General features: G+C 43.3%; 1 protein-coding gene across 5 annotated transcripts in view; it reads right to left on the reverse strand.

Moving 5' to 3' along the window:
• Positions 1 to 15,307, reverse strand: part of ZMYND11 (zinc finger MYND-type containing 11) — a 191,648-nt gene that overhangs the window by 91,918 nt on the left and 84,423 nt on the right. For all 5 annotated transcript variants that reach the window (XM_082259455.1, XM_082259456.1, XM_082259454.1 and 2 more), the window contains one exon: positions 11,069 to 11,228. In XM_082259455.1, the coding sequence (XP_082115581.1) occupies positions 11,069 to 11,228 (160 nt within the window). The remainder of the gene's footprint in view (positions 1 to 11,068; positions 11,229 to 15,307) is intronic.

The raw sequence follows: 15,307 nt of genomic DNA on the forward strand, positions 1-15,307 counted from the left end.
TTCTTGAGCTGTTTTCAGATCGATGAAAATGAGCAGCGAGCCATGGTTTGAAAACTTGTATGGGTTTTTCTTTCCCCCCCCCCCCCCATTTATACTTACCTAGGTGGATGCGGTCTGATGCTGCATCTGTCCCCTGGCGCCTATACATTGAGAACTGAGGGATCGAACACTGCCAATCGCTCAGTTCTGACAGCTCCAGCAGCTATCTGCTCTGCCCCCTCCTCGCTCACTGGATTGCTGGGCTGTGGAGGGGGCAGAGCGGCAGGCTTAGCCTCTCAGCGACTCGTGATGATGCAGTGCCTGGACTGACATCTGTGACATCAGCAGAGAGCAAGCTTCAGACCAATCTCTGCTGAAAACAGGTCACAAGAGTGCAGATCGAACTGGACTCCTGTGATCCATAGGAGATGTACAGCCAAACAAGCTTTGGCTATACTTTTCCTTTAATTGAATGCTTGAGCTACTGCACTGCAAAACAACAGCCACCTGAATATTGACCAGTACTCTAACCAGTCATGAACCATCACTAGAACCAGAACCATCACCTGCCAAAAGCCCCTGCTTAAGCATCTATCTGCATATAGCCTCAAAGATACATTGAGTATACTTATGAGGGTTAGAATTTGGCATCCCTGACTTGAACGCTTTAAAGGCTTCAGGAAAAGCTAATTGAAGGTTGTTAAAGCTTTGCAAAGGTCTTGCTGAATCTGACATATTTCCTGTTAATCTTGTGGCTTGTAAATGCTAACACTTTCATTACCACAGATCACTGAACACAAGATACCCCCTTAGGGATAGTAGAATGCGAGTTACACAACAGATTAAGGCCAGAGTTTTAAGGTAATGAATCAAGACCACTACGGCTGTTTCAATGCTTGAAAAAATGCAGTCGAGGTGTACGTCACCTTTACCTCCCACCCATTTGGTAGGAGAGTCTAATTTGGTAACATTGTGGTACAATGATATTGTCATCTTTAATCTGTAACATCACAAAGTTGTGGCGTAGGACTTAGGTGAAGTTTGAATAGCCTACATGTTCCAATCTTCTGTCTCCCACTTTGTGCTATGGTAGTGTCATACTTACTTTTGAAATAATTATTGCCTTTTGTAGAGTATCCCCCTTTTTATTTTATTTCTTTGCACCTTGCATAGGTCAAATTTCACATGAAATGACGCTAATACTCTTTGTACTTTCTTTGAAATACTAAACAAAAATCATTGAAAAAGAAAATGAGATACTCAGACCTAATTCATCAGCGTACTAAAGTGACAATAACTCTGTGACTAATATTTCCTACAGCCTGAAAAAAAAAAAAAAAAACAGTTCACATTTTTTAAAGCCATTTATTTTGTGTACGATTTTAATTAATGTCCTGATCACATTTTATTAAAGGCTGACAAAGACCAAATTATCATTTTTAACACATTGTTAATCACTTTTTACAGTCTGTATTCCATAGTCATAGCTTCAGCCTGACTGTAAATGAAGAACAGTGACAGCCGCAACCTGCAGACTGTTTGTAAACAAACCTCCTGTGATCACCATGATTGGCTGTCATGGCAATCACATCATGTTGAAGGTTACAGTAAAGGCGGTCAGTGACAGTGTGCAGGTATGCGCTTCTAGTTCCACAATGGAGCACAGAATAATGTTCTTTAAGCATGGGGAACTATGCCTAAGAATGCTATTTTAGTAAGTTCAACCGTGTCAGCTTAGGGTCCTTTCAGACGGCCGCTCCGCTGCTTTAGTCCGCTGCGGGACTTTTTTTTTTTCACAGAGCGGATGACATTTGTGTCATCCGCTCCGTGTGTCCGCATATCATCCCATCCGTTTGCGGATGATATGCGGACATAATGTAAGTATATGGCACTGCGGATGTCATTCGATTTTCCTTCCTTTCTGTTTTTTACACGGATGAAAAAATAGGGTTCTGTTCCATTCGAAAAAACGGAACAGAACTGAAAGGAGGAAAATCGGATGTCAGCGGATGGTATTTCGCTGACATCCGCAGTGCCATTCACTTACATTATGTCCGCAAATCACCCGCAAAAAAATAGGATGATTTGCGGACACACGGAGCGGCCGTGTGAAAGGGCCCTTAAGCTTTGTTCACTGTAGGACAAAAATAAATAAATAAAAGTCAGCAGCAACAAATCCTGTAGCTGCTGTCTTTTAAAAAGGAGGAAACTTCCGTGTCCAGGTGTCCAGTGCTGACTTTACCTGGGCAAGTTCTTCACTAGGCTTTGGGTTTCTGGCGCTGGCATTCTTACTGTGGGCAGCTGGCTATGCTGCTTTTCGGCTTCACAGACGGCTGCCCACTGCGCATGTACAAACCGCGTTGCACTTTGAAGTTCTGCTTGAATAATGACATGCATAGGAAGATCTTACTTTCATAGTGAAAACTATCCAACAATGTGATCCTTGTGTAAATGGGCCATTTGCACATTCTTCTTCCCCCTGTGCCCCCCCCCCCTTTTTATTGGGCGGTTTCAATAAAACAGAAACCCATCATGATTCACTAATACAAAATGCAGTTGCTGCCCACAGAAACCCATCATGATTCACTTTTTATTTCAGTTGTGAATTGCATGCTAGCTTTTGCTGTAATTTCCTTCTCTCCAGTTTCAATGAATCAAAATGAAAAATGTGCTTAAATTGAAGATGAAAAAACAAAAATGGGATTTTTGTACTTACCATAAAATCCATTTCTCGGGAGTTCGACGGAGACAGCGCTCCATAGATCATAACTACTGGGTTACATTGCCTCCTCCAGGAGTAGGACTAGGCAGAACAAAAACACCTGGCTACGCTCATGGGCCGTCCTCAGCTGGTATATAACCCCCCCTCCCTGCACTAGGTAATCAGTTTAATAGCAAGCAGTATTAGAAGTATCAAAACTCTTTAGATTGAGGGTGCTGTGTCCGTCGATGAACTCAAGAGAAATGGATTTTACGGCAAGTACAAAAAAAAACACATTTTCTCTTTCGTTCATCGTGGGACACATCGCTTCAATAATCATGAGAGGTGGGGAAATTAACTCAAGGCTAAACATAAGAGCCCTAACCAGGACACAAGAACCTTAACTGGGTAACAGGAGCCCCATATGAAAAATAAAAATTTAAAGAAAAACACCCTTCAAGAGGGAACAGCCCCTCTTTAACAGCAGCCTGCAAAACTTTGCGGCCAAAAGGAAGAATCAACAGATGCCAAAGTACCTTGCAAACTTGCGATATTAATGCTTCATTACAGAAGGCCCAAGAAGTACTAAGGCCCCGAGTAGAATGCACCACGACAGGGAAAAAAGGAACCTGATCCTTAGGCCCCATGCACACGGGGCGTTTTTAACGCCGCTGTAAGTAGCCTCAGGCGTTTTCTTTTTGCAGCCTAAAAACGCCCCTCCATGTTATTCTATGGCCTCATGCACACACACACAGACGTTTTTGAGCTGTAAGTGGCCTAGGCGTTTTTAAGCTGCAACAAGAACCCACGACCTTCGCGTTCTGAGGACCAGCGTTAGAGCGTTAAAAACGCCTGACGCTGCTAAAGGCTGAATAACGTTGCTTAACGTGCGTTAAGCCACGTTATATGTTTTTTTTTTCTTCCATTCAAAATCAATGGTTCCCTATGGGAGCCTATTGATTTGAATGGAAGTCGCACCGCAAGTCGGATCCGACTTGCGGGACGACTTGCGCTGTGAGAATCTTAAGGTGGAACTCCACGCCGAAATGGGAAAAAAAGGGAGTGGGGGTCCCACCCATGTTCCAAACCAGGCCCTTCGGGCAAAGTCGGATAAGGGTCTGGTATGGATTTTGGGGGGGACCCCACGCCGTTTTTTCCCCATTTTGGCGTGGAGTTCCCCCTTAAGATTCTCACAGCGCAAGTCGTCCCGCAAGTCGGATCCGACTTGCGGTGCGACTTCCATTCAAATCAATAGGCTCCCATAGGGAACCATTGATTTTGAATGGAGGCAGAAAAAAACGCTGCTAAAAGCAACGTGGCAAAACATGCAATAACGCCAATGGAAAAAGCTACTGAAAGCACGTTTTTACAGCTGCTTTTTCCGGCGTCAGAACTAACTTTGACGCACGTTTTTTCTAACGCCCCGTGTGCATGGGGCCTTAATAAAATAGGCCTGAGTCACCGTCTGTCTGATCCATCTGGAGATGGTAGCTGAAGAAGTGGCCAGCCCTTTCCTTGGTCCATCCGTAACCACAAAAAGCGAGTCCGATCTCCAAAAGGACTCCTTAGCTGCCAGATACACCTGAAACGCACAAATCACATCCAAGGTATACAAAGCAAATTCCTTGGGATGAGACGGCTTGGGACACAAGGAAGGCAACACAATGTCCTCATTCAAATGGAAGTCAGACAACTTTGGGCAGGAATAATGGACAGGGACGCAGAACCACTTTATCCCTATGGACCATCAAATAGGGACTGCGACAGGATAATGCCACCGATTCCGATACCCTGCAGGCTGATGTAATAGCCACCAAGAATGCCACCTTCTGGGATAGGACAGGCAAGAGAATCTCCCGAATATTCCCAAATTGAGGTTTCTGGAGAACCGAAAGTAGTAAAATTTCAATCCCATGGCGGCAAAAAAAAAAAAGCACAGGTGGAGCCAAATGTTGAACACTCTGAATGAAGGTAAGAACTAAAGAGTGTGTGGCTAGGGGTCGCTGAAAGAAGATTGCCAAGGCAGACACCTGGCCCTTGATGGTACTCAAGGCCAACTTCTGATCAACAGGAGCGGTTCACGCATGCGCCGAAACCGGTTACCGCCCCCCAGCGTCATCACGTTCGTGTGGCCCTCCAGTGAGGTATGCGCTTCACTGCTGCCTCGCTCACACTGAGTCCCCTGATTAGTTCTCCCCTCTTCCGGCTGCTGGCCAGCCTGGGACGAAAACACTGCGGACCCGGAAGAACGCCGAGCTAGGATAGACGCTTACACCTCCATGTAATTTCTTAATTACAATATGTGTCAATAAAATATTTACATAGATTGACAAAACACTCTGCCCACCTTTGAATGCCGGTTACTTCGCGAGCCGCCAGGACACTTCTTGTGCCCCCTTGGAGATTGACATAGGCCACAGCCGTGGCATTGTCCAATTGAATTCGCCTCAAAGGCAGACACCATCCATGCATGCAAGTTCACAAGGGATGAATGTCTGCTGGACAACAGAAGTTGAATTGCTTCCTGGAGTTTCTAAAGTTTTTCCAGAGGAAGGAACCTCTGGCTAAGGCCGAGTCCACAGTCCGACCCAGATAGTCCAGATTTGTGGAAGAAACCAGAGCAGACTTCTGAAGGTTTAGAATCCAACCAAACTCCCTCAGAGTTTGCAGAGTAATCTCTAAAATGTCCACCAGAGCAGTTGGAGACTCTGCTTGCAGCAGACGATCATCCAGGTATCCCAGTACCACGATTCCCCCACTGATGCAACAATGCCAGCACCGGTGCCAACACTTTTGAAGATGCGAGAAGCTGATGCGAGACCAAAAGGGTAACGCCACAAACTGAGAATGCTCCTCTCCCACAGCAAAGCGGAGGAATCGATGGTGACCAACACATATTGGAATGTGAAGGCAAGCGCCCTTGATGTCGATAGAAGCAAGAAGATCCCCCTGATGCCGGGATGCCACTACCATGTGAATGGACTTCATTTGGAAATTCTGCACCTGCACAAAGCAGTTTAGCGCCTTGAGGTCCAGAATTAGACGCACCTTGCCCTCCTTCCTGGGAACTGTAAAAAGACCTTATGCATGTACTGTGTATCTAATCTGTAGTTTTTAGCTAACACCGGACTGCATATAATGACATTGCCATAGAAACTTGGCAACTAGGAGTCCACTAAATATAAAGTAATGCCATTTTCAAATCTAGCTAGGAAGCTTACAAGCTCATCTCTAACAAATTATGTACAGGCAGTTAAGGGTCATATATATATATATATATATATATATATATATATCCCCAAAATGTTATTTAAAGTAAATCTGTCTAAAGCCTTTGTCATTTTATCTATAGGACCTTGGCTCTTGACCATTGCCTCGAAAGGCAATGCAGACTAATGCACCAAAAAGACAAATCATTGAATTTCAGTGAGCACCAGGAAAAGGCAGAATTTATCCCTTTAGATCTGCTATAGGGTATCTGTGAAGATGCAATACGCTTCCTGAGCTCTAAACATTCATTCAGTTATGACCCAAATATATCTTCTACAAGCAATATATTTCAAATACACATGTGAACTCCCCCCCCTCCCCCACCACCAAAGTATTTCTAACTCAGTAAAACCACTCTTGTGATTAACACATCTCAGTCGCACTGAGTGACACCATTGTATACCAACACAGCGTTTCCTGTGTTCTGACCTTACCTTCTCTGGCCAAAGACTGAGAATCCCCACATTAGTAAGGTCCCGTGTTGCCCATCAAGTAGGCTGCCAACACACCTCCCTGTCCTGTGCCAATAAACCTGTGTGCAATGCAATGGTTTCATACTAGCTCAAACAGCAGATTATCCTCCTTATTTCCTGGCTGCATAGAAATTAGGTTAATAAACTTTAAGTATTCAAATTAAACATAATAGTTGTGGAACAAATGATGTTTACTTTTCATTTGCCTGGAGTTCTGCTTACAAGCAATGTGTTAAAGCAAACTAGTGCTTTGCCTGCATGGGTAAAGCACAGGTTTACTTTAACACTCCCATTACAAATAGAAACAAATGGTAGCTTTCTAAATGCAAATAAATGCATGTAATCATGTTCTCAATGGTCTCATTCACACTGAGCGTTTACCTGCATTTAGTTGCAGTCAGTTTAGCTGCGTCTAGAGAGAACAGAATCCTGTGTGCCCAGATCGGATTAAAAAGTGTAATAGCAGCTAAACCAGCTTTAAAACAAAAACGACTAATTGCAGGAAAAAGTGATCTGGGAGGCATAATAGTTGTTTATACTTTCCAGATTACGTATCCTGTGCTTTGAAAAGCTAAACGCAGGGGTGTCAGTGTAAATGAGGCCTAAATCGGATTTTAAAAGATGATGTAGGAAAACAATTACCTTGCCTGTGCTGCAGATCTATGCCAGTGTGAATGCAAGTTAGTGTGTGCCTGTGAAATGGGTCTATCCTGTTTATGGAGCACCCAGCCCAGATATTAGGTAGGTGGTGACATATTCTAGCTGCATACATTTCAGCTGCTTGCCTAATTACATATATATCAATTAGGAACTGGTCCACCACTTTAAACATCATGTAAACTAGATTAGGGAAAAGCACACTTAACTTGGCTTTATAATAAAAGCAAATCCATGGTCTCAGCATACACGTACATTTTATAACATCAGCATTGTAATAGCAATACAAACAATTGCCATTTTTGACAATCCTAAATAAGCTTACATGAAAATTCTCACTTAATGTTGTGAGTTCTGCCTGTCTGTTGCCTATCTTTTTACACAACTTCCTCGATTCCCTGCATGCTTTGCAATTTCTAGTCTGCGGTTTACGCATAAGGCTCGTACACACGATAAGAAAATCGTAGGTAAAATTTCGTATGACGAACGATCAGTCGATTATTTGGTTTTTTTGTATAGTATGCTTACGACAGCCAATTCCGAATTTTCAGATGACAAAACCGGAATGTACAGGCTATAAAATTTTTATTGTAAGTGAACACAACATCTGGTTTTTGTTTAATTAGTACAGTTTTCGTCCAAAAAATAAAAATCGTAAGAGCAAGACTACGCATGCCCAGAAAAGAAATAATACATTACAAAACATTTCAACGCATTACATCACTTCCGAAGTTGTATTCAGTCGTACGAGAATTTTCGTACGTTGAGTAACCTCTTTATTTTCGATTTGAGACTAGCATGCAACAAAAAACGGACAGCTATTCATCCAATAATCTCATCGTGTTTACCCGGCTTTATCATCTAAAGACTATATATCCCATGGTAACTTGCTTCCTGCAAGCTGTGATTCCTGTACTGACCCCACCTCCTGAAATTCCTCCTTTCAACACCCTTGTAGTTCAGAAGGCAGGCTCTGTAAAATGTGTGACACAGCAGCAGATACCCACAGAGCATAGTGAATACGTGTCACAGAATTAATAGGACTAAATGTGTGGAGATCTTCACATCTTCAAGTAAGTTGACAAACTTCAAGACCATTCAGATTAATAGGAGTAGGCTAGAAATAATTGACATCTAATCTGGAAAAGAACATAACGGTTTTATATTTTGACAGTGAATACACTTTAAGCTGGCGATACACAGCTCCACGTCGACACCACCCGACTCTCCAATCAATGCACTCAATGTTATTCAAGTGGCTGTTGTTGTCTGAATACAATAGCTGGCAGGGAATAAAGTGATTTTCCTTCAATCTTTTCACAACTGAACAAGAGAAAACTAAGCATGTATGGCTTGCCTTCAGTCTTCTATAATCCACTAAAGAGCAGAACAAAAAAAATGGAAGAGGAGTACCGTGGAGCCAATTGGATTCTATTGCATGACAGAAAAGACAGCAGGGTTAGAGAAATGTGATGGCATCCCATCAGGAGGGTGCGGGTAGATTAGCAACCAAGCTGTATTGCTAATAAGGATAAATTCACTAAAAAAAAAAAAAAAAAATAAAAAAAATGTGCATTTACAAATATTGCTTTTCAGGAACCTGGAAAGCATTGCACTAGTGATCAGCAGATCGCTGATGCCATACAGGTCTCCTGCAAACAGTCAGTGAGAGTTGTCTGGCTGTACATCGTTCAGATAGGCAGTTTCGCACTAACAGGGAGACTCAACAAACTGTTTTCAAAAAGTGACAGCTAGAATGGGGAACTTTTCCCTGTACTGCTGTCACAGTCCCAGCGGGGAGCAGCTGCAGCAGTGGGAACATGTTACATGTTCCACCAGTAGTGTATTGTGGTTTTGTGCTGCCCTAGGCAAGACTAAAAACAGACGCCCGCCCTCATCTAAATTTGTCCCACCCCAGCTGCTTTAAAATTGTGCACACCCGTGCAATGGCGTCAAACGACATACATTTTATTATCCATAGGCAACATTTTAAATGCCTTTACAGGTTACCACAATAGATTTACAGGGGAGGTCTGGTGCTAGAATTCCTGCTCATGATCTGACATTCGTGTTGATACCTCACATGTGTGGGACGATTGCTGTTGGTGTGCGTGTGGGACTGACATGCATGTCCACCTTTGCAAAGGGGCACTTTCCTTTTTTTTTTTTTTTTTTTAATTAATTTATTTTATTTTTACACTGTTGCTTTAATTTTTTTTAATCACTTTTTTTTGCTGTCACAAGGAATATTAACATCTTTGTGACAGCAATACTCATGTGAAAGGTATTCTTAAAGGAGAGATTCCAAATCCCTCCTCTGCACTCAAAAGGCATTCAAAAACACCAAGATCAGCGCTTTTAAATACTTTAGATTTTTAATAACTGGCGCTGATGGTTTTCAGAGTAAACCGGAAGTGATGTAATTTCATCGCTTCCGGTTTACTGTTACGAACAGCTGATCAAAGCCGATCCTGGCTTTGCTTGGAAGTCCAGCCAGCCAGCGGGCCCACTGACTGGTCACTCAGGTCTCGCCCAAGAAAGCATCCCTCCAACTGCTTGTAGCAGCAATCAAGGGGGCTAGTAAGCTGCTCTGATTGAGATTACAAGAGAGCCGATCGCCAGCACTAAAAAAACAAATACCAGCATCATCCTGGACAGGCTCCACCCCTGTAAAAAATGCTGCCCAAGGCACATGCCTTGTTTGCCTCATGGTAGATACACCCCCTGTGTTCCACCCTAAAAACGGGTGGAACATGTAACCATGTTCCCAAAGGTGAACGTATCCTTTAATTGCAGTAGAGAGGAATAAATTCATTGGACTGACTTAGGCTATACCATCTAGATTAATCATTACAAGCATAGGCGTCCGTAGGGGGTGTGCAAGGTGTGGGGGGCAGGGGATGTTTCAGGGGGAGAACGGGGGAAAGAGCTAGTCAACTTGTCAGTTGCCGGCCCCTTCCTTTCATAGTAAACACAGTTTACTCTGCTTTGGTGTATTTGAGCTTTGGGGTGCAGACTCAAATTCAATAGGCTGTGCACACACCTATGATTATAAGACTGACTGAACAGATTTACAAAACCTTTAGCGGGTAAGTCGTTTCACATATACAATGGATATAAAAAGTCTACACGTCCCTGTTAAAATGTCAGGTTTCTGCAATGTAAAAAATGAGACAAAAATAAATAAAATTCAGACCTTTTTTCCCACCTTTAATGTGACCTATAAACTGTACAACTCAACTGAAAAACAAACTGAAATCTTTTGGTTTTACTGTATTGCAATGGCTTATAGCATAAACTCTCCTTATAAGCAATGACACAGTCATTAAAGGAGATGCAGATACTACAATCAATAAAGACTGAACTGGGGAAGGACTATTTAGAAGAACTGGTGTCTAAACATACACGCATGCAACAGCTACACCCCTGGTCCCATGTTTATCTTGGGGTAAACATAATTGAGATGAATGACTGGCCATTATTTTTTTAGTAGCCCTCATCTTTACGGCCAATGATGCATTGGTTCTTCTGCCCTGCATCTGCCCTTTACATCTATGACTAAGCCCCGGTGGGTGGGGCGAAACAGAGGGCATGGCTTGTGGAGTGGTGCAAGGCTGAGGCCATCTCACACAAGTTAACAACAGACTGGGCTGGGAGAGCAACAATTTTTTTAAGCATACTACAAGCTAAATAATCTGGTTGGCTACTTGGAGTCCAACATATAACTGCTCTCTGAACCATCCTATTATGTGAAATGAACATGTTATAGACAAACACACACAGTCTATACAGAGATTTTATGGCAGCAAACAAATAAGTGGCACAATCATACATATACATACATACATACATACATACATACAAACTGTTCCATTTTCCTCAGTTTCTTGTTATCTTTTCCCAATTATCTCCTAGGATCATGAAACACAAAGTACTTTTTTTGTTATTGAGAATATATAAGGGAAAATATTTTAGAATTACTACTTACGATTTCATCCCCTGGTAACCAGTAACCCTCCTGTTCAATTCCAGCTTTTGACCCTTTGCACCCCACTGTTAGTGTCTCCACTATCAGTCCATCCTTAACCGCAAGACTAAGCTGCCTTGTGATCTCCTTCGGATGCATACCATGGACCCGGGTCATGTACCTGGTAAACACACAATAAAGAATGCTAAGTTTTGTGTACGCCATTTTCCTTCCATAATGAACATTCCACTAAAATGCAGCATCCAGTGTTAAACTATATAACATTGCAACAACCTTCACTTCTCTAAAGTGAATTTCAAGCTTTTCATTCAGGTAAAAACAACATACACACACATACTTCCCTTATGGGATCATGGAGCTGTGGTTGCGGCCATCATATTAAAGTGACTGCCCTTCCTGTGGATGCCATAGTCTAGAAAAGAGTGGCAGCCACAATGGGCTTGGTGATTTAACTAGGTTATTGTAGACCTTGTTAGCATAGACCTAGTAGAACAGCAGGAGATAATGTGAAGGAGAAGAGTGGAATAGGTAGGTGGATAGAAGGGGAAGGTAGTTATAAAGATGGACCAGTCCAGGGGTTTCAACCGTTGTGTTGGTTTCATGTTCCTCTATAGTAAGCAAGGATCTATTAAAGTTTATGGAAAGGTAATGTGTGATTCCTTGTGACCAGTAGTAGGTAATGTATCGCTCAAGGAATAAAACTCCTCTGCTGCTCTGCATATAAAATGGGTGCCGACCCTGCATGCATCAGAGACATGTGGAAAAAGAAAGTCTGGGTGGCCACACTCTAATTAAATCCCCGTCATTGATTCCATGTGATAAAATGACAATCCATACAGTAAATGGTAGTGAAAAACAGTACAGTTAACGCGATTCACACCTCTTCTGGTTCTTAACTACTTCCATACCGCCGGCCATTATATGACGTCCTTAGGTTTGGGTGGAGATATCTGAATGATGCCTGCAGCTGCAGGCATCATTCAGATATATCTTTTTTTTCAGCTGGCGATTCCCTGCACAGTAAAAACAATCATAGGACGCGCCCCCCCCCCCACGCTTCTACCAGCTCGTCTGTGCGATCGGCGTGCCAGAGAAGGAATGCGCCAGTGGCGGAAGTTTACCATAGAGCTGGCCCCAGGTCATCTCTAGGACTCTCAGAGGCCGGGTGAGACGTTATGATGCCATGCTTGGCCCCGGCAGTTGTAAACCCTGCAGTACGTTCACTTGGAAAGCCTGACATTTTTTTTTTATTGCAGGCTTTCCAGCCTAGAGGAGAGATGTGGGGCCTTATAGACCCCACATCTCTCCATAAAAAGGACCTGTCATGCCCTATTCCAATTACAAGGGATGTGTACATTCCTTGTAATAGGAATAAAAGTGATCCAAAAAAAAAAAAAAATGTAAAAAAGGGAAAGTGTAAAAATTTAAATAAACAATACAAAAAAAAAAAATAATTTTAAAATAAAGCGCCCCCTTCCCCCTGTTCTCGCATGCAGAATTGACCGCATACGCAGGTCGAGTCCGCATATGAAAACGACGTTCAGATCACACGTGAGGTATTGCCACATATGTTAGAGTGAGAACAATAATTCTAGCGCAAGACCTCCTCTGTAACTCTAATCTGGTAACCTGTTAAAATTTTTAAAGCAGAGCCGATGGAGATTTTTAGGTACCAAAGTTTGGCGCCAGTCCACGAGTGTGCGCAATTTGAAACCATAACATGTAAGGTATCATATAGCGTAACATCATCTTTCACCTTATATAATAAAACTTTGCCCAAAAAAATTGCGTTTGAAAAATTGCTGCGCAAATACTGTGAGACATAGAAAAATTGCAATTACCGCCATTTTATTCCCAAGGGTCTTTGCTAAAAAAAAATTATATAATTTTTCGGGGGGTTCTGAGTAATTTTCTAGCAAAAAAAAAAAAATGGGACTTTTGACTTCCTGTAAAATACATTTCTCTGATGTTCATTGACGGACACATCTCCTGATTCATCTTAACCTTTGGGTTATACTGCCCCCTACAGAAGTAGGACACTAGGCAGGAAAAAGCTTGACTTTGCCTATGGGCAGTCCCAGGGGGTATACACCCACTCCCAGCTATAGGCACTCAGTTTTGTTACAAGCAGTGTCAGAAGAAAGCCAACTCCACAGAAGGGTGGGTGCTGTGTCCATCAATGAATATCAGAGAAATGAATTTTACGGTAAGTCAAAAATCCCATTTTCTCTTTCGTTCATTGACGGACACAGCTCCCGATTCTTCTTATCATTGGGACGTCCCAAAGCAGTGTTAAACCTGAGGGGTGGGAAAAAAGCGGGAAAAAAATTACCAAAGCGAACCATAGCCAACCAGGTAACATGGAGCTCCACCATAAAAAACTGGAGCTCACCTGAAAAAAAACACAATACACCCTCAAAGAGGACTAGGTCCTCTAAACAGCAGCTAGCAAAACCTTGTGGCAAAAGAAGCATCCGCAGCTGTCAACAGATCCACTTTGTAAAAATTATGTTAAAGTGTGCACCAACGACCAGGTGGCCGCCTTGCAAACCTGCATCACGGACGCTTAATGACGAAAAGCCCAGGAGACACTAGGCGCCCTAGTAGAGTACTCTGACAGGGAAAGAAGGAACCTGACCACTGATGAAATAGGCCTGAACCACCGTCTGTCTGATCCATCTGGAAATGGTCGCAGAAGAAGTGGACAACCCTTTGTGAGGTCAGTCCGTGAGCACAAATAGATAGTCTGACTTACTAAAAGACTCCATAGCTGCCAGGTACACACGAATTGCCCAGACCACATCCAAGGTATGCAAGGCAATTTCCTTCAGATGTTTAGCCTGGGACACAAGGAAGGCAAAACAATGTCTTTATTCAAATGACAGTCAGAGACCACCTTGGGTAGGAATGACGGACAGGGGCAAAGCACCATCTTATCCTAGTGAAACACCATATAAGGTGAACGACAGGATAACGTCGCTAGTTCCAACACTCTGCGCGCAAAGGTGATAGCCACTAAAAAAGGCCACCTTCAGTGGCAGCGCATGCAGGGAAACCTTCCGAATATTTTCAGAGGGTGGCTTCTGTTATGCTGAAAACACCACATTAAGATCCCAGGGCAGCAATGGAGCCTGCACGGAAGGAACCAAATGTCGGACACCTTGAAGAAATGTATGTACCAGGGAGTGTGGGGCCAAAAGGTCGTTGGAAAAAGACCGCCAAAGCAGATACCTGGCTCTTGATGTTACTCAAGGTCAATTTATATTCAACCCCACGTAAGGAAGGTTACGATCCGATCCACAGAGAAGGAGCGAGGATGAATCCCAAGAGACTCACACCACGCAATGTACGTCTTCCAATAGTAGATCTTCCTAGAAGTAGATTTCCTAGCTTTCCACAGCGTAGGAATCACTGACTTAGGCAAACCCTCATCCTTCAGCCCCTGTCATTCAACAGCCAAGCCGCAAAGCCAGCGACTGCAAAGCAGGATGGAAGATCAGTCCTTGGGACAGCCGATCCTCCCTGAGAGAAAGCCTCCCAAGGAGCATTGGCGACCAGCCGTACCTGATCAGTGTACCAAGACAGGCAAGGTCAGTCTGGACGGAATCCCTTCAGCTTTGATCCTGTACAGTAGTCGTGGCAGAAATTTGAGAGAGCTGGAATGAATCGGTCAGCCCATCTTAGAATGCTGGCCACTTACCGAGCCTCCAGGACACTACTTGTGTCCCCTTAGTGATTGACAGACCACGGCCATGGCATTGTCCAAATTAATTCGTACCGGACACCCCTGAAGATGAATTGTCCAATGAGCCAGCCAAAGGCTGATCGCTCTGAGTTCTAAAACATTAATTGGCAGTCTTTTCCCTGTTGAAGTGCCAGAGAACGAAGCCATCTCTAGAGATGGTGGATCCTTGTCCCATTTCACCGAAATCTCTTTAGCAGAGATCTTGTGTGGAACTGTGCAAATAGACCGCCTCGAGGGTTGAAACCATCAGGCCCAGCACCTGCATGCAATCCTGGAGGGAAAACTGTCTGCTGAACAGAAGAAGCTGAATTGCCTCCTGCCATGTCTGGAGTTTTTCCAGAGGAAGAAATACTCTGGCTGAGGCCAAGTCTATAGTCAGATCCAGATAGTCCAGTTTTTATGGACAGAACCAAAAAGCAGACTCCTGAAGGTTCAGAATCCAACCAAACTCCCTCAGAGTTTGCAGAGCAATCTCCAGTTGTTCATCAGAGCAG

This window comes from Pelophylax lessonae, assembly GCF_965119305.1.
Source record: "Pelophylax lessonae genome assembly, chromosome: 5".
NCBI classification, from domain to species: domain Eukaryota; kingdom Metazoa; phylum Chordata; class Amphibia; order Anura; family Ranidae; genus Pelophylax; species Pelophylax lessonae.